Here is a 20498-nt window from a genome sequence, read left to right on the forward strand (position 1 = left end):
TTTATTGAATGAATCTAAAAAGTGAACTTTTGCTTATAATAGTGACCGGAGGGAGTTATTAATTAGAGTTATATTGTATTGGGAATGATGAAAGTTGTATTGAAAATTGAAATGACTCGGTTATTTTGGGACACTTTTTTTTAGTAAATGGGTCAGATATTCCGGGACGGAGGGAGTATTAATTAGAATTATATTGTATTGGGAATGATGAAAGTTGTATTGAAAATTGAAATGTGTCAGTTATTTTGGGACACTTTTTTTTAGTAAATGGGTCAGATATTCCGGGACGGAGGGAGTATATCAATTGACATTATATGCACATCTTGATTTAACATCTGTAACTTGTAAGTCAAACTAGGAAGGAAGGGGAGTTACTTTTCCCACCCTATGCCTTTCCTAGCGCGCCCTATTTTTTTTCCCCAAAATACCCTTCGTCCGGATTATCTATTCCGAACCAGTTCCGGAATACATATTCCGGATTTATTCGTGTAGTTTGACACCATTCACCCTGATGGTTGATGATACCAGTTATAAAAATAGTGGTCTGGATTATATAATCCGAAACGTTAGAGATATTCCGGATTATATAATCCGAAACATGTAAATCACCCCGTTGAAAGTCAACAAAAGGGGGGGGGGGGTGAACGACAGTTTCGGATTATATAATCCGGAAAGCGTTAAATATGTCCGGGGTTTATAATCCGGAGTGCATCAGTTCAGAGGCAGAAGCCATCTGTTTTGGCTGAGCCTCTGTTTTAGAGCAAATTCAGTCAATGTTTTTGGCCTTTGACCATACGCAAACCAGAAAATCAAATTATAACATCAAAATTAACAACATAATATAATTTTTAAACTTTAATAAAATATCAAAATTATCCAAATGGTACATAACATAATTATCTAAAATATTCAAACAATAAAATTACATAAAATTATCAGTCCCTAATAACTACACCTCTGCTACCACTGCTGCCACCACCTCTGCCACCACCCCTGCCACCCTCAGTAGCTTTCCGACGACGGTAAACTTTGGCATCATGCACCTCTCTCAAGGCATCCTCCAAATGCTGCCATTCCTCACTCCCTTTCGGCACCAGACCGCTTCTCATCACAGCATAGATGTTGTCTCTGATGCGGCTCATCCTACCGCTAAGCTGTAAGTACGCAAGGTCTCCATCATCTTGAGCAGCTCGGGCATCAAGGACCTCACGCTCTGGTGGCTGTGGCACCGGTACCGGCATGTCTGTAAGAATCATGCGTGGATGAGACACCTGGTAAAACCAGTCGATGTATCCATCTGCTACCTCCACACCATGAACTGTGATAGGGCCAAACCGCAAGTGCACGACCTATCGAAGTAATAGTAGTAAGTAAGAGTATCGTTCCGCTAGGGAGTTGTTCAACTTAATTAACTTTTAGTGAATGATTAGAGGAGAGAAAGTTAGAAAAAGGGAGTTTTATTGCTGAAGGTAAAAACAATAATAATAAAGGGTCTCGGGATCATTGGTTCATCATAATGACAAATCCTTCACTAGACAAGACCTAAACATCTAATTTCATGGTTTACACACTAATTTCTAAAGACCGGTTTCCCTTAGCCCCTCACCTTTCCGATGAAAGTCCGGTGAGAGTTTACTTCTAGCAACCAAGCCTATTTCGCTGACATGATTACTAGAAGATGCATAGAGGATTGAAACTACTCTTTGTCTCAATAATTGCAAAGACTATTTCACTGTTTTGCAATTATTGTCTAGATTCACTTGTTCCAACATCAAGACTCCGCTCTCGCTTTATGAATTGATGTTTGGGATGATGGATTAACGATCATCAAACCCTCCGCTTTCGCTTCCACAGTTTGATAATTGTTAATCCACGTTAAGACGGTGAATCTAGATTAGAAATTAGGGTTACATAGAAATTAGGGTTTAGGCTTGTTTTGTTTATTGAGTCATTAGACTCCCCAACAATCCCAAGACGAAGAAGTCTACTCACTCATGTTCATCGTAGACATGGGGGAAGAAGTGAGATAAACAGTAAAGTAAATTGCAAAGAAAATAAAAAGGAAATAAAGACTTTTTATTGAAATAATACTTGAAATAAACAAAGTAAAAGGTGAATGTTTTATGGTGGAGAGCTACTCTATTTATAGCTTTACACTTGACTTAGAAACTAAGCAACTAAAGGGATAAAACAGTAAAGCTGCAACAGGGTAACTTGGGTCCGAAGAAAAGCAGCAAAAGAGTGTTCTGGGACGGGCACGGCCGTGCCACATGTTGGCACGGGCCGTGCCAAGCTTCTGAGTTTGGGGGAACATATTTTTGTCCCGTATCTTCGTATTCTTGCGCTGTATTTGCTCCAGTCCTCTTTCTTTCGCTCCAAGGCACCTTCCACCATATATTCATTCCTAAAATAAAATAAAAGACAATTTAAAGTAAAATATTCTAAAAGGAAATAAAATGCAATAAAATAAAACCAAATCTTAAATAAAACTAAACTAAATAAAGCATTAAATTAGACTATCTATGACTCATCAAACTCCCCCACACTTGAATCTTTGCTTGTCCTCAAGCAAAAGGCAACAGACATAGCAGCAACAAAAGATTATTATGGCAACGTTAAGAACACATGTCTCAAAAGAAAGGCTTTGCTTCAAGTACACTAATTACAATTTCAAATACTTCTCATGAACCTATTCTACCCAACATCAAGTCTCAAGTGAGTGTGTGTGTGCAGTCCAACCCTTTTCTTGCTCCTGTATAAGACAGATATTATGAGGAATAGGTTCTATCCTTAATGCTAAAGTAACCGAGAAAAGTCCTTTCTTCATTTCATATAAGAGTGGTGGGAATTTAAGTTAAAATTAGATTAGATTAACAATTAAGCACAAGGGACTGCAGATGCTTAGGGGCTATCTATCCTCGTATGAAGTCTTCTCGGATGTAATTGTCCTTTCCCCCTAGATTCAAAATCACCCTAAGCAGTGCTGCAAAATTTTATTTGTTTCATCTCCGCGTAGGAAGTCTTTTTGGATGTAATTGTCCTTTCCCCCTAGCATTGATGAATTTGTTTCACTTTAAGTTCAAATTAGGGAGTCACCACCACAATTAGGAAGTTAGGGATTGTCCTTTCCCCCACATGTTGGTGCCATTCTCCCGCCCCATTATAACTTTAACAATTTAAGAATATAACAATTAAGAACATTTGATTAATTTCCCACACAAACTTATACTACTTTTACTCTTAAGATTTTAAAGGGTCTAAGTTAACACTAAAGATAGAACGTGTTCCTTAAAATACCTATTCATACATTTGCTCAAGGATTGCAACCGGGTGCTTTTCTCATTGGAGAATTTTCACAATAAAACAAGACATGGGTATAGCATGATCATAAGAAACACAAGAAACTACTTTCATGTACAAGAAGCAACCTAAAGAAGAGACAAAACAAAAATTTTCATGCCATTTTTTACATTAAAAACAAGCTACTAGTCATGCCTCTTGCTATAAAAACAAAACAAAAAGAATAAAGTTCAAGGGAGTTTGGACACTACGACTCTAGACACTTTATTAGGCCCCCCCCCCCACTTAGGGGAAGCATTGTCCTCAATGATTCAAAAGAAAAGAAATTAAAAGAGAAGAAGAAGTAGAAGACGAAGAAGAAGAGAGAAGGAGTAGAAGAAGAATAGTAGAGAGAGAGAAGAGAGAAGGGAAGAGAGGAAGAGGAAAGCTCACAATTTATTGGGGTCCATAAGGAGGACCTTGAAGTTGGAGGTGTTGCATCATCCGACGGAGCATCTCATTATTTTCATCATTGACACGGTTGCCCCTTTGAACTTCATTGCGAAGGCCGGAGATCTCAACATCTTGCCTTTGTTGCTCGGTGCTCATCCTCTCGATTTCATTGTGAATCCATGTCCATCTTTGATTTTCATTAAGCTCACCGGCTTCATGGCCATGGTGCCCCTCTTGGTGCAAGTTAGCACCCTCTCCCATGTCATGGTGCAAGTTAGCACCGTCTCCTTCATCATCTTGTTGTTCCAGAACCTGCACATCATCAACATACAACCAATTTTCTTCCACCTCGGTGGTAGTCCGAGATGGGTTAGGCAATAAAAACATGATTGGCAAATTTAGCTTAAGTTGGTAATGTAGTGGTGGGCGATGTTTAATGAAATTCATAGCAATGAGGGTTTCCCGGTTAAGCTTATTGTTTCCCTCAATTGGTTTGATTCCCTCATCCTCACTCACACCAAAAAACCTAGCTATGTATGTAATGATGCCACCCACCACTATGTCTCCCCTACCGGCTGGTCTAGTAGCTACAAAGTCTAGGTAATCAATCAAATAAAAGCCAGTGTTGACAGGGTGGTTGTAGAGCATTGCCCATAACATGAACAACTCATCGGTTCTAGTGTTTCCTAGCTCGGTTCTACCCTAAATAGTGCAAGCCATGACCCTCTGAAGGTACCTAAGTACGGGGTTGTGGATGTTGCTAGCTTTGTTGGCTCTAGGAACATAGTTGGAAACGCCGGTGATGCGGTTCCAAAAGGCAGCTGGTTCATAGTTATCCGGTTTTAGACTATCATCCCAATGATCATGAATATACCCCTCATTGACAAAACCTAAGGCTTCACAAAAGTGCTGAAGAGACATATTATAATCAATGTTCATTAACCGGAAAACAACTCTATGATTAGGGTTATCAAAATTCAACTTATCTTTGGTAAAAACAAGTGAGCTTAAAAATTCATAAGTAAAATTCTCATAACCCCTCATAGGTGTTAGCATATCAGTCCAACCTAGCCTACCCATCAACCTAAAAACATCATCTCTAAGCCCTAGCACTTGCAAATCATAGGAATCAGGATATCTAGAGGGATGTAAGGTTTTAGAAGTAAGAATTTTATACCTGTCCCTTTGTTTGTTGTCTTTGAACTGAATTCCATGATTCTTGACTTGTGTTTGCTTCTTTGGGGGTGGACCTCCTTGAGAACTTGCTGGTTCTTTACCACTTCTTCTTGAAGCCATTGACCTTTGTTTGGATTGTTTTGAAGGTTTAGGGTTTGGGAAGATTTTTGGTGGAAAGGATTGGGTTAGGTTTGGGGTTGATGTTTAAGTAAGGTTTGTGGGTTTAGATGTGAAGATTGGTTAAGGTTTTGTGGTGTTTGGGTTAGGTTTTGAAAGATTAGGGTTTTGGTGAATTATAGGTTTGGATGGTTGAAAGCTGTTTTTGATTGGTGGTTTGTGTTTAGGAAGAAGTTTGTGATTGATTGGTGAAAGAATTGAGTGATTTGGTTAAGTTTTGATGAAGATGTGAAGGTTTGAAGTTTGGGAGTTATGGAGGTTTAGAGAGAGGGTTAGAAGATGAAAGAAGTTTGTGGTTTGAGAATGAATGGAGAAGAAGAAGAAAAATTGGTATATAGTGGGCTAGAAGTCGGGCACGGCCGTGCCACCCTTGGCACGGGCCGTGCCAACACTCTGTGGCTCCTGGCTGATTTTGTGTTACAAACCATGGCACGGCCGTGCCAACCTCAGCACGGGCCGTGCCAACACTCTGGTAAGGAGGCTTCAAATTTTTTTTTCAATTTCATGATTTTTTCGAATCACACTTGGACAAATACCTACAAAACAAATTAAAACAAAGAAAAACAAAACAAAAGCAATTAAATGCGTGAGTTGCCTCCCACGAAGCGCTCTTTTAATGTCATTAGCTTGACGGTTAGAAAGAGTCCTTAGAATGGATCAAAGATATCATATTGTGTAGATGACGCTATAAAACGTTCTTTCACAACATGATCGTTAAGCATGCAACAAGAGTAAAGAGCGGGACCCTTCATAACATTTTCCAACTCGTATCCTACCATTTGATCACTCACTTGAAAGACTATCCTACCGTGCTTGACATCTATGAGAGCTCCTGCAGTGGCTAGGAAGGGTCTACCTAGGATTATGGGGACGTCTTCGTCCTCCGCAATGTCAACGACTACAAAATCAGTTGGGATATATATCCCTTCTATTTTAACCGGTATGTCCTCAACGAATCCTACAAGTTTCATGGTAGAACGATCAGCTAGCTTTAATTCCATTTCGGTAGATTTCAACTCTTCTATCCCTATCCTTTTAAGAAGAGACAAAGGCAACAAACTAACACTAGCTCCTAAGTCACATAAGGCTTTGTTTATGGTTTCATTCCCAATTTCACACGGTATGGCAAAGCTACCTGGATCTCTAAGCTTAGGGGGCGCTTCTTGGATGATTGCACTTCCTTAGCCAAGGCTATTGTCTCATTATGCTCTATAGCCCTTTTCTTTGAAAAAATTTCCTTTAAAAACTTGGCATATAGAGGCATCCTAGACAAAGCTTCAGCAAAGGGAAGTTTAATGCAAATTTTCCTAAGTATGTTAACAAATTTTTCAAACTTACCCTCTAGTTTAAGCTTATCAAGATTTAAGGGGGATGAAGTTTTGTTTTCTTCAAGCGGTTTTGCTTCTTCTATCACAATAGGCTTGACACTTTCTTTCCCAATGTTTTTAACCTTAGCAAAAGTTTCGTTTAACTTACTACCCCCAAAAGATATGACATTAACTTGGGCTTTGGGATTGGCTTCGGTTTGACCAGGAAAGACTCCCGGTGTTTGGGAAGAGGTAGCCACTTGTTGGGCTATTTGAGCAATTTGAGTTTCAAGCATTTTAGAGTGAGTAGCAATAGAATCAACCTTGGTATTGAGCTTAGAAAGAGAATCATTCAGAAATCCGGTTTGGTTTTTAAGTTCTTGAAGTTGTTTGGTTTGGTTGGCAATAGAGTTTTCCAACAAAATTTCCAAATTGGATTTCTGAGTGAATCTTTGGTTGTTTGCATAACCGGGTGGTGCTACTTGTCCATAGGGATTTTGGTTTTTATAAAAATTTTGATTTTGTCGCATCCCTTGGTTGTATTGAGCATAATTCATTTGCTCAACACCATTAATAGCACTACCTAGTTGGCAATCAACACCAGCATGACCAGTTATACCACATATTTCACAAGAAGGAGTAGAAGCAGAATTGATAGCACTAACATTGAGTTTTTCAAGTTTTTCGGTTAGTGTATCAATTTTAGAAGCGAGATGGTCATAGTTAGAGACTTCGTACATACCTGCCTCCTTTTTGGAGGATGAAGAACTAGTGGTGGCTCTCTCGTCGGTCCATTTGTAATGATTTTGAGCCATGTCTTCAATCAAGGCATACGCCTCTGTGTAGTTCTTATTCATAAGTGCTCCACCTGCAGCTGCATCAACAGACATCTTAGTGGTATAAGACAAGCCATTATAAAAAGTGTGGACTATAAGCCACTTCTCTAGGCCATGGTGGGGACAAAGTCTTCGCATTTCTTTGAAACGCTCCCACGCATCATAGAGAGATTCCCCATCTTTTTAGTTGAACCGCGTGATTTGGTCTCTAAGTTTAGCGGTTTTAGATGGTGGAAAGAAACGGGCAAGGAATGCTTGCCTCATATGATCCCATGAAGTAATGGAACCGACTTCGAGGGAATGGAACCAAGCGCTAGCTCTATCCCTTAAGGAAAAGGGAAAGAGATGAAGTCTTACGGCTTCTTGGTTCTCCTTCATGGTTCCACTAATTCGTAGGAAAACAGAGATGTGAAGATTGGGATCCTCAGTGGGGGATCCCGAGAATTGGTTTTGCTGCACCAAGTTAAGTAGGGCAGGCTTAATTTCAAAATTGTCATCCTCAACCGTTGGGTACACAATAACAGCTTGTGGCTCAGCCGTAGACGGCGTTGCATACTCTTTGAGAGTGCGATTGGCCATGGCGGTGTTATTTTGTGCCGCTCTCCTTCTTCTATGTAAGAACCTTTCGATCTCGGGTATGAATACCGCTCAATTTCTAGTTCTTCGCATAAAAGGTTGAGAACCCAAGAAGTTAACGATAACAGAAAAATAAAAAGTTAAAAATAAAAAGAAAAGAGAAAGAAGAGAGAATTATAATCACTAAGAAAAAGCTAATTAAATTAGTTAACTCCCCGGCAACGGCGCCAAAAACTTGATAGGGCCAAACCGCAAGTGCACGGCCTATCGAAGCAATAGTAGTAAGTAAGAGTATCGTTCCGCTAGGGAGTTGTTCAACTTAATTAACTTTTAGTGAATGATTAGAGGAGAGAAAGTTAGAAAAAGGGAGTTTTATTGCTGAAGGTAAAAACAATAATAATAAAGGGCCTCGGGATCATTGGTTCATCATAATGACAAATCCTTCACTAGACAAGACCTAAACATCTAATTTCATGGTTTACACACTAATTTCTAAAGAACGGTTTCCCTTAGCCCCTCACCTTTCCGATGAAAGTCCGGTGAGAGTTTACTTCTAGCAACCAAGCCTATTTCGCTGACATGATTACTAGAAGATGCATAGAGGATTGAAACTACTCTTTGTCTCAATAATTGCAAAGACTATTTCACTGTTTTGCAATTATTGTCTAGATTCACTTGTTCCAACATCAATACTCCGCTCTCGCTTTATGAATTGATGTTTGGGATGATGGATTAACGATCATCAAACCCTCCGCTTTCGCTTCCACAGTTTGATAATTGTTAATCCACGTTAAGACGGTGAATCTAGATTAGAAATTAGGGTTACATAGAAATTAGGGTTTAGGCTTGTTTTGTTTAGGATTGAGTCATTAGACTCCCCAACAATCCCAAGACGAAGAAGTCTACTCACTCATGTTCATCGTAGACAAGGGGGAAGAAGAGAGATAAACAGTAAAATAAATTGCAAAGAAAGTAAAAAGGAAATAAAGACTTTTTATTGAAATAATACTTGAAATAAACAAAGTAAAAGGTGAATGTTTTATGGTGGAGAGCTACTCTATTTATAGCTTTACACTTGACTTAGAAACTAAGCAACTAAAGGGATAAAACAGTAAAGCTGCAACTGGGTAACTTGGGCCCGAAGAAAAGCAGCAAAAGAGTGTTCTGGGACGGGCACGGCCGTGCCACATGTTGGCACGGGCCGTGCCAAGCTTCTGAGTTTGGGGGAACATATTTTTGTCCCGTATCTTCGTATTCCTGCGCTGTATTTGCTCCAGTCCTCTTTCTTTCGCTCCAAGGCACCTTCCACCATATATTCATTCCTAAAATAAAATAAAAGACAATTTAAAGTAAAATATTCTAAAAGGAAATAAAATGCAATAAAATAAAACCAAATCTTAAATAAAACTAAACTAAATAAAGCATTAAATTAGACTATCTATGACTCATCAAACTGCAACCTGTCCCAACTCCTGAGGTGTCAGCGCATAATCAAGTGCACGCTGAAAGCGGTTTGTGATCTCCGCCAAGTTAACATCAACAGGTGCACTCTGAACAGGATGTCTCGGTATGGTCTGAACCCACCCAGACTGGCGAAGCACCCTCTCCGGCAGGTATCTCACCATGCGCTCTCCGCATCTCAGCCATCCAGAGTAAAGGCTGACCCGCTCAAATGGACGCGTCTGACGGTGCTCTCCATATGGGGCCATGACAACCCTCGTCAAATCCAGCGCATCTAGATAGCTCCTGTACTGGTCCACTGTGCCTAAACCATGCAATGGCACAAAAAGCATCGCGCGTGGATACAAATTCTCCACATATCCCTCCCAGACATCCTTGCTGACCATACATATGAAGTGATGAAACACCCAAGCCTGCACCAAAGACAACCACATATAAATATACAAACCATATACACTTAAATTAAAAAAAAATAAAACATAGTTCTTAATTTATACCTGCAGCAAACTCAGGTATCCTGCCACCTGACTGGTGTTCCAACGTGCAGCATTGTTGAGCTCCTTATACAACTGAGTTAGTGCCGCAGCTCCCCACGAAAAACCAGCACAAATATCAAGGTCTCTGAAGTACTTCAGGTAGACAACATGGACATTCCACTGGCTTTTGTCACTGAAGATCGTGATGCCCACCAAGTACAGCAAATATATGCGGACAGCCTGGTCCCGCAACCTCTCCACCTCCTCAGTCACACCATACTCTTCCACCAAATCCCTCTGCTCCTTCAACCGCTCCTTGAATATCCTCTCCAAGTAGTTAAATCTGCAATGTGCACCTTTGGTCATCTCGATCTCTTTGAGTGCATCACCCATATCAGACCCCAAGTACTCCACCATCCATTCCACTGCCTCGTCTCGTGTTATGGACCCGTGGGATAGGAGCATGCCGTCAATGGGGATATGCAGCAAAGCGGCCACATCATCAAGTGTGACCGTCATCTCCCCAAACGGAAGGTGGAAGCTGGAAGTCTCCTCGTGCCACCTCTCCACGAAAGCACATATCAGCCCATGATCAATAATCGTGTAGCTCGTATCCTGGAGCCAACCAAGGCCTGTGCGACGCAATCTGCTCTCCCACCACCGTGCAGCCATGATAGGTCTGGTATCATCATCATGCATCGCCTCTATCTTCTTTCCGTTGTTGATGCATTTTAATTTTCCACGCCACTGCATATATTTAAAATTAATAAAGTGAGTTTAAACAGTACATAAACAGGCAGTTCCAAATATAAATCATATATAAAGTGAGTTTAACAGTGCATACCACGCCATCAGCCGCCTTCCTGGCCACGTGCACATGATACCTCCACAGCAGGTCAGTCTGGTGTGGGCCACCGGGATAGTCCTGTAGTGGCTCAGGGTCCACCACCTTCTCCTTCTTCTTTCGCCTTTGCTGTGGCTCGGCATCTTCCATCTCCTGGTCCATACCCTGTAGCTCCTCCTCAAGCTCCTGCTCCTCCATATGCTGCAATTCCACATCAGCATCAGCCTGCTCCTGCTCCTGCTCCATATACTGTTGATGCTCGACATCAGGCTCGACATCAGCATGGCGTCCTCTACCACCCCGACGCCTCGGACGAAGACCACCTTCCTCCTGCATCCGTCGAGAACGCTCTCTCCTATGGGAAGCATGCCCTGCCTCTCTTACGCGTCGGGTATCTGATGTTGAACCTTCTGTAACATTCAAATTAGGGTAATTAACAATAACAATCAAACAACACAAAACAGAAACAAAACAACGTACTGGGTTACTCCGGATTTCGTAATCCGGAGGAGCAACAACCTAGTCCGGAAAACGAAATCCGGATTTCATTCGAACGAAATTAAAAAAAAAAATACGAAATAATTGAACTTGCTTGTGTAGAGAAATCGAACTTACCTTCCATGATGCTTGACAAGGGTTGAAATGCGGTGCTTTTGAGCAAGAAAACTCCAAATTTGGTCAAGATTTTTGGTGTCCGGATTTTGGGATAATGTAGAGAGAGAGAGAGAGAGAGAAGTGAAACTGTAAAACTGTAAAAATGGGGGGTGAAGTTTCTTTTATACCTCGCAACTGTCCGGATTATATAATCCGGAGGTTTTACCTATATTTCGGATTACATAATCCGGAGGGTATGTTTGTAATTTGCGTAGGGCGCGCGAGGAGGCCATAGGGTGGGAAAAGTAATACTCGGAAGGAAGAGATAGGAGTACATTTTTACAATTATTTTGAAATGATTAAAATACTGTTGAAATAATTATTACTACCTCCGTCCCAATTTAATTGACACAATTTTGTTTTTCACACATATTAAGAAAATTGTATAAATAAAGGAGAAAGTGGAATATATTGTATTGGGAATGATAAAAGTACTACTACCTCCGTCCCGGTATAATTGACCTACTTTGGTTTTTCACACAGATTAAGAAAAGTGTATAAATAAAGAGGAAAGTGGAATATATTGTATTGGGAATGATAAAAGTAGTATTATTTAGTGTTATATTGTATTGGGAATGATGAAAGTTGTATTGAAAATTGAAATGGGTCAGTTATTTTGGGACACTTTTTTTTAGAAAATGGGTCAGTTATTCCGGGACGGAGGGAGTATTATTTAGTGTTATATTGTATTGGGAATGATGAAAGTTGTATTGAAAATTGAAATGGGTCAGTTATTTTGGGACAATTTTGTTTAGAAAATGGGTCATTTATTCCGGAACGGAGGGAGTATTAATTAAAAATTTATTACACTATCACGTAAATAGATACGGTCAATTATTTGAAATTAAGAAGAAAACAAAAGAATTATAGAAGGACAAGACATTGTCACTTCCAACTGTCATATTTTGAGATCTGCATGCATCGCGTGCTGGAAGAGTAATACGATGAGAAAGTCTATCATGTTCACAAATATAAATGTACAGTGTTTAGGCACACACATAAAAATATTTTTTCTAATAATAAAAAAGAACTTGATAATAAAATGATTTAGTCTTTTGAGAAAAAAGTTTTTGATGTGTGTGTGACCAAATACTATGCATTTATATTTGTCCATGCAAGAATGCCTCTAATACGATAGCTCACGTGGCACATTTACAGTGGTCCAGGAGACTCTGTTCAACACTCGTTCTACCACCGTACCGTTTCCCAAGACAACTAAATCTCTGAGCCAGTTTCTGCTGGCTCTTATACGTTGTTAGTTGTTACCGTGGATTTGATTCATATAAAATAACCACTTTTTTAACGTTTTTTTTAGTACATATATCTTGGTAGTGAAATGTTGCTTAGATACCTCATAGTGTATGTACATCAAGAGAGAGATACAAATAAGAGAAACTGATCTGATAAATGTGTTATTTGAATACACAAATTTTGACACCGTATCGACATTGTATAAATAGATTATGAACACCAATCCCAAGCAAATAGCACCATAAATTATAAGTTTTGTCAGCACCACAAAATAGGATATGCATGCTCCTGAAAAATCATGGTAAATTTGTAAAAGAATGATTGTTGCTAAAAAATTATAGAAATTTATGCGATATAAGTTATCTACTATAAGCTAACTATAAATAGTAAATACAAGATGTGGGTAGGTAGATGTGGGTAGGTAATACTCCCTTGCTCCACATCCCCACTACCTAAAGTGCCTCTTATCCATCCCCATGGGACCCAATAACATAAAAAAAAACAATTTTCTAGCATTAATTTATAATTAAATAAAGACTTGAATATTTTTGTGTTTTCATTTCTCAAAAGTTTTTAATATATATATATGAGGTTAGATCTTATATTATATACTTATTTCTTAACAGAACTCGGAGTTTATGATTAAAGAACAAAGACTCGCACGGATAGTGGATGGCTTGAAGGAGTTCTCCATAAAGAGATGGAGGCCAAATTTTGAAGAGGTGGAGTTGATAACAATGAAGAGGGTGTACATGTAAAGACTCTGACGCTCGTCATTATATGTTTGAGGTGGATTTTAAGATTAGAATGAGACATACCTTATTAGGTTGTGAGGCGAGACTTATATAGACCAACATATATGGTATTGGGTTGATAGACGTGTTATTGGACTTGACCCAACCCAAAGTCCAATCCAGAACACTATGCGACGAATGTGGTGCAATTATTGTTTGCAAAAATGAGTGAGGTGAAAAATGATCACTAATTCATAATGGACTTGAAGACGACGGTCAGAGTTGTTCGGATACAACAAATGATAGAAGCTATTCAATGGAGGGAGTGTTGTACTTGCAAAGACTTAATGCCCAAGTTAGTGAGAGTTATAGGAGAGAAACTTGTTAAGGATTCAAAATTAAAAATGATTGATGAATTTTATGTATAAAAAGTTACTTTTTGTTATTTTAATTTGTTGAATGCACAATTTCCAATATAAAATTTTTATTTTAAATTTCTTAACAAGTGTCTAATCTTTCGGGCGCTAATTGGCGTTTAGCATTTTCTAGAGAAATAAAACACACTTTTCACTCAATGTGATGCCATTTTTTTAGGTGGCATGTAAGGGATAGTCCAAAATGGTTATGCGGTTGCTCGTAATTTAGTGCGAATCACAAATTGTCGACTAGTTACACTATAAGAGGATCGTGTTTCATTCACATGATTTGGTTACAAGAATACAAATCCATATAATAACCAGATGTGAGTCATTGCAGATTAAATTGTACTTTTCAGGCGAAGGCCTTTGATCCAAACCACAACAACATCCTTAATTTTAAAATCTAAGCTGGATCATTTAACACGAGACACGAGTTGGGTAATACTAACGGAATGGTAGATGGTACTATCAGCCAGCCACCAAACCAGAACGGTGTGAAATAAATAATGCCAGCTGGTCTGTAAAGTGTAGGGCATGGATTCTTGTTTTCAATTTTTGGTGATATTTTCTATTCAGAATCAGTGGTCACTGCTTACTTACTACTACTAGTCAAGTCAGAGGCTAATGTGAACACTGTAATGAAACCAAAAAGAGCAATCAAAGACAGCATGCATGGTAAGAAAAAACGCAACGCGCATAGCAAAGATAGGGCACAACACAAATATTGCAAAATCACCGACTGTCCTTCTCAAAAGCAGAATACCTACGGAATTTTCTGTTTTGAGTCTTTTGACCGTACGGGAGGTGGAATGGAACATCCATCACATTAAGTCAGTAACATGTACAAAAGTCAAACACTGCCCACCACCTTATATTATACTATTAATTCTTTTGTTGACGTTTGCTGGATTTGCTTTCCTCTATGTGTCATCATGATATCTTTCTATTCTTCATCTACCGCCGCATCACACTTCATACATTTTTGAGTTTAGTGAAAGGATTTAGACTCACGAAAATATTTTGAAGTTATGTTGAAATTAAATTTCGATTATAAGAGGTACTCACGAATCTATGTTTAGTATTTGATACGTCTAAAATAAGATTATATTTAATTGAAAAAAATTATAGTAGAAAAGAAAGATTAATATAAATTTTACCCAACTTCTAATTGAACGCCGAAAACTCAAAACAGAAAAATATGACCAACGAAACCAGGTGGTATTGACACACTTTTGCTTAGTTATATTAGTATAACAACCATTTTGATACCACGGTAGATTCGTCTAAGTGATAATGAGTTTGGACTCTTTAAACATGTGGTCAGAGGTTTAATTTCTAACTCTTACATATATGTGACGATGAAAACTTCGTATCAATGGATCATTTCAAAAATAAATTTTTTAGAAATAATTGATAGACAGAGAAAGTCACTTTTTAAAATGTTAAATGGATCATTTCTAAGATAATTTTTTTTATGAAAGAAGATGATTTTTTTTAAAAAACCTCTTAAATATAGCACTTCCTATTTTTAAAGATCAAAAGATGGTCCCCGTGAGCTTAGCTCAGTTGGTAAGGATAAGGACAATGTATAATATATGCAAGGTCCGGGGTTCGAACCCCGGACACCACCAAAAAGATCAAAAGATGACGCGAGTCGCCGACGAGAGTGGTAGAAGACACAAGCTGGGAGACATATCTGGTTAAATGCGGTCCAAGAAAGGACAGAATTAATTACTCAAAACTAGCTCTCCATCAAGTCTCAACCATCACCTACAAACATATGTTAGATAAAATATCCATCAAATTGTGTAATAGTGTTTGAATTAAATGATTCAAGTATTTTCAGTTTAATAAATCTTATGAAATACAACAACAATTTAAAATTCTTAAGAAACGTTTTTTTTCTACTCAATGTGTAAATGTGTTTTGTTATCCGACTCAATGATTAATCTCTACGTATTATATTAAACATAAAGGATACTTGATTTTCATAAATGATTGACGTGTATATGCAATACACACTTGATTTTTTTTAGGGGATGCAATACGTACTTAAACACCTAAATAAAAAAATTATTATGGATGCTCTAAATCCTCTCAATTTTTTTGGATCAAGAGCTCTCTCAAATAATATTACCTTTAGACATTCACTCTTTCAGCCTAGTTTTTTTTTTCTTCCGATAAATAATTTTTTTTATTAGGGTTAAATATGTTTTTGGTCTCTATAAATATGTCAACTTTTCGTTTTAGTCCCTCTAAAATTTTCCTTCAACTTTTAGTCCCTATAAAATTTTTAATCACTACTTTTGGTCTCTATTTTTAATTTAATTTTTGTATTTTTTAATGAAATTGTGCAGAAATGTATAAAATATTCTAAAAAAAATTCCTAAAAAAAATTAGAATTTTTTAACAAAACACAAATTAAATATGAATTTTTAACCTTAAAACATATAAAAATTCATATTAAATTCATGTTTTGTTAAAAAATTCTGTATTTTTTTTGGAGTGATTCTTATAATATTTTGAATTTTTCTGGAAAATTTTATTAAATAATATGAATTCTACATATGAGTAATGAGTTTACTTTAAAAGAGGGACCAAAAGTGAAGATTGAAAATTTTATAGGGACTAAAAGTTGAAGGAAAATTTTAGAGGGACTAAAACGAAAAATTGACATATTTATAGGGACCAAAAACATATTTAACCCTTTTTATTAATTCAAAACCAACATCTTAGTAAAAAAAACTTTATTCCCCTTTTGAGAAGGGCAGCAGAGATTCCATCCTATCATTTGTTGAAAAGTAAGATAAAAGCTATACAATTTGCTAATACAAAATAAGATAGTATGTGGTTCACATCTTCTAATCTTAGATCCAACCTATAATATACATTTTTTTTTGACGTTAAAAATAATTTTATTAACGAAAATCTGGCAATAAATCAAATGTCAAGACTGCAGAAATACAAGGCGGAGTTTCTTCGACCCATATACAATCTAAATTCTTAAGAGCATATTTAGCTAAATAATGAGCAGCTTGGTTGGCTTCACGCCTAACATGCAAAAAATTTAAACTACGAAAACCACCCTTAAAACTAATGCAATCTCGAATAATAACGCCAACATAGTTGGAAGATTGTTGGTGAGCATTCAACGCTGAAACCACATTAGAAGCATCTGATTCTGCTATAAGATTCAGAAAAGACATGTCTTTTGCAAATTCCAAACCCTTCCGCATAGCTAAGGCTTCTGCAACCTCTGAATCTAGTAATGAAAAAACTTGCCAAGAACTAGCACCAACCACAACACCTTCATTATCTCTCAACACAACACTAGCACCCCACTTATCACTCTCTATCGGACCTGCTGCGTCAACATTAAGCTTATAGAAACCACTAAAAGGAGGTGTCCAATGAACATCAGATATTGGCAAAGTTGGACCTCCACTTAGTGTCTCCACCAACACCGTACTAGCACTCTTAAAATTAGGACTGAGCAAGATACCCACACCCGCCCGAAACCCGAACAAGTCGAGCCAACCGTGGGTATATCAGGGCGGGTTGAAACGGACGTCGGGTGGAAAATATGAAAAAATTGGGTCTGCATGGGTTCCAACGGTTGGGCTCGATTTTCAAAGAAACCAAACCGCTATACCCACACCCGACCGTTCCCATACACTATAAGCCCATTCCAAGCCCAATTATTATATCAGTCCAAAGTACAAATACTACAAACCCTAATTCATCATCGGATTTCATTACTCTTCTCTCTCTTCAAGGCTACCGTTCTCTTCTCTCTCAAAAACTCAAACACCAGATCTGTCTCCATCTCCCAATTCTTGTGCTTTGAGTTGTGAGATGCAAACAGCCAAACACTCAAAACTCCTCTCTTTCTATCCCTTTCTCTCGTTTTGTTACTCTCTTCAATCATTTAGACTTTTATCTTCTCCATTCAACCACACGTTATGAAGATTTGTTTCAAATGGCTTGAATGATGTTTAAAACCCATGTTTATTTTGATTGATAAGATGTTCAAACAAACTTGTGATTGGGTTTGGATTTAAATGCTACCGTTTTTTCTTTGTCTGTTAATTGATCCAGATCTCTCACTGGTTTAATCTTTGCTATGATTATTTTTCCTTGCTCTGGAATTTTTTTCTGCTACTTGTTCTATCTTGCCCGAACAAACCGAACCGCCCTGACCGAGAACCGCACAAACCGAAAACCGCTCAAACCGAATGTGTTTGTGGGCGGAATTGGGTCTTGAAATGTGATTATCGGTTTCATCTATCTTGACGAATTCAGCCCCGAACCCGTCCGATGCTCTACCCTACTTAAAATTCACAATAGATTTTTGTGTCTTTTGAATAGTGGCAGCCACATCAACATCAGTCCCCTCAAAACATTTCTTGGTTACAAGTATAAATAAATCAATTTAGACACACCCACATAAATAATTGAAATATGATCGAGAAAAATATTAAATAAAATGTATTTTTAAAATAGTACGTTAAATGATACTATATAATTGGGAAATGCTAATAAGTATGTGCTAAATAATTTTGATTTGGGATTGTGACTACGTACAAGTGTTTCTCCTCAACCTAGTTTTATTTTGGGTCCCAACCTAGTGTTGTACGTCTGATTTTAACCCTTATTGAACACTGATTTGATGTAAGATAGTTGAAATACAAATCAATAATAAATTTTTCTAGGGCATATTTTGTATTTGAACCCGTCAAATAATTCAGAAAGTTAGCATACAAGAACTTAACATGGATTCTTTCAAACAAAAAGAAAGAACTTAACATGGATAATGGGAGTACAATAACAATAAAATCATAAAATTCAACACGGATATATACCATTGGTCCCTATTAACGTGTGTTTACTTATCGAATCAAACTTTGATGTAGCCTCCACTGCCAAAAAATGAAAACTTTCATATAGTCTCAAATCTGTATTTGTTTTTTAATCTTTTACTTATTTATCATACAATACATTGTCTTTCTTGTTTTTTAATCTCAACGATTTTTTTTAAAATTCGATATCCGATAAAGATCGACTAATCCAAAAGATTCAATTCACTTGTGGATGATCCATTTAAAAACAAAGCAAAACTTTATATAAATTGCAATGAAATATTCTTAACTTAACATAGTAAGTAAACCTCCTTCACTTATATTTTGCCATTGAATACCAAGGTCATATATGAGTGGGTTGGTCCATGATCCTTGCGGTACAAGTCGGTGACTTGGTCTTTTATGTGTTTTGGCATTCTTACAAATAAATTGAATTTCAATTTTAGAATGAATGAATGAGGAAGTATCCACGAAGTCACCTAAAATATGATTTGTATAAATACATGTGTTTGACTTGGTTTGTCTGATCTGTTTGTCACAGCCAGAAATAAGGATCTAGATCACTAGTATGCTGGTAAAGTGATAGATATACACGTATATAACTTTTGGTACTTTCCCTCTCTTTTGTTTCAATGTGAAGTTGACAAATGTTCAATGCAAAAAGTTTAATTTAAGGTCAGCCAACAAACAAGTACTAGTACTTAACCACTATGCATTTTCCAATAGCGTGTGCATAAATGTGTGTGACTGAATAATAGTACAATTTATTTGACATATATAGAAGTCAATCAGTGATGCTACTTGCAATTTGTCAATTGCAACTTGTAGTAGTAATTCTATAATCAGTGATGCTACTTGCTATAAGTCTTCATACTATACTATGCTTAATTCTATGTTTGGAACTTTTTTATGAGCAAATGAATCACGGGTTAAGCAGATGATCAAACCATGTACTAATTTAATTAATTAGACTTAATCATGTTATAAGGTGATCATGACAAAAAATAAAATTAATATTTGAGTTCAGTTATACAGCCTGCCATGCATGCTTGTTGATTATGTAAGCATGTATCACGCATATATATAGATGAATGCAATAGCAAAATAAGGAGTAGGTTTTTTATGATATTGCAACAGCTTAAACAGGCAGAAACATGTCACTTATTTGTCAGTGGTTGATCTATATACACATATAAATTAAACCAATTATAAGTTCTAATGATAATTTAACAATAATTCATTTTTATGAATCATGCATATAAATTGAACTTGAGGGTGAAAAAAGTCTCAAAGAAAGAAGAAAAAAAAGTTTAATGAGCTGCACATGATTTCCTCTAAAACATTGCCGGCAGCAAGATATTCCACAGCTTTGTTTGTATTGATTTGCAAACAAACCCAAATACCACTAAAGATCTCTAAAATTTGACTAAACTATAAAATTAATTTAATCCTAGATCCTAAAATAAAATAAGTTGATTTCTTGACATTGTAACTTTTCGTTCTCTCGAAATTGTTAAAAAAATACATGATGGTTAAGAAGGTAGTGATTTCTTCACAAATCTCAAAAATCACAACATGTGGTCAACTATATAAATAAAAACCACACCAAATGAACAAAGCTGGCATGTATGAGTCATGCACAAACCACCTACCAATAGTACCATTCCTATTTCGCTATCGGATAACAATAGGCATTAATTAAATTTTCATTATTGCATGGTTGGATCAACATATACAGCTTGATAATATAATTGCAAGTTAGTTGCTTCAATTAAAATAAATAAAATAAAACTCATACTCCTTGCCCTGCTCCCTATAATGGATCCCCATGTGACCATTTTCACCCAAAAGATTGGTATATGAATTAGTAGTGAATTGTATTATGACCATTGTAATTCATCATTAAGGAACCATTACTGCTGTGTAGAGGAATCCTAAACACAAATACATTAAATATGTAGTATGAACACTAGCAAAGCAACATGCAAAAGGTACA

The 20498-nt window shown here is 37.2% G+C and overlaps 1 protein-coding gene and 1 non-coding gene across 2 annotated transcripts; one reads left to right on the top strand and one right to left on the bottom strand.

Annotated features, from left to right (window-relative positions):
• Positions 1 to 935: 935 nt before the first annotated feature.
• Positions 936 to 11336, bottom strand: LOC146933301 (uncharacterized). Its single transcript, XM_085707826.1, has 6 exons — positions 11201 to 11336; positions 10586 to 10995; positions 9760 to 10488; positions 9265 to 9678; positions 5894 to 6074; positions 936 to 1318 (listed from the first exon to the last, which is right to left on the bottom strand). Exons 1-6 carry the CDS (start codon positions 11205 to 11207, stop codon positions 936 to 938), a joined length of 2124 nt encoding a protein of 707 aa, XP_085563952.1. The 5' UTR covers positions 11208 to 11336.
• Positions 7338 to 7444, top strand: LOC146933302 (small nucleolar RNA R71). Its single transcript, XR_015009108.1, has one exon. It is a non-coding gene; the product is annotated as a small nucleolar RNA R71 (small nucleolar RNA).
• Positions 11337 to 20498: the final 9162 nt, after the last annotated feature.

This window comes from Medicago sativa, chromosome 4 (assembly GCF_051527215.1).
Source record: "Medicago sativa cultivar Bolivia chromosome 4, Bolivia_mono, whole genome shotgun sequence".
Classification (NCBI taxonomy): domain Eukaryota; kingdom Viridiplantae; phylum Streptophyta; class Magnoliopsida; order Fabales; family Fabaceae; genus Medicago; species Medicago sativa.

Coding starts and splice junctions, on each gene's coding strand:
- LOC146933301 (XM_085707826.1), bottom strand. Junction 10,489..10,585: donor GGAAGGCGGCTGATGGCGTG/GTATGCACTGTT, acceptor AAATATATGCAG/TGGCGTGGAAAATTAAAATG. Junction 9,679..9,759: donor ACCTGAGTTTGCTGCAGGTA/TAAATTAAGAAC, acceptor TCTTTGGTGCAG/GCTTGGGTGTTTCATCACTT.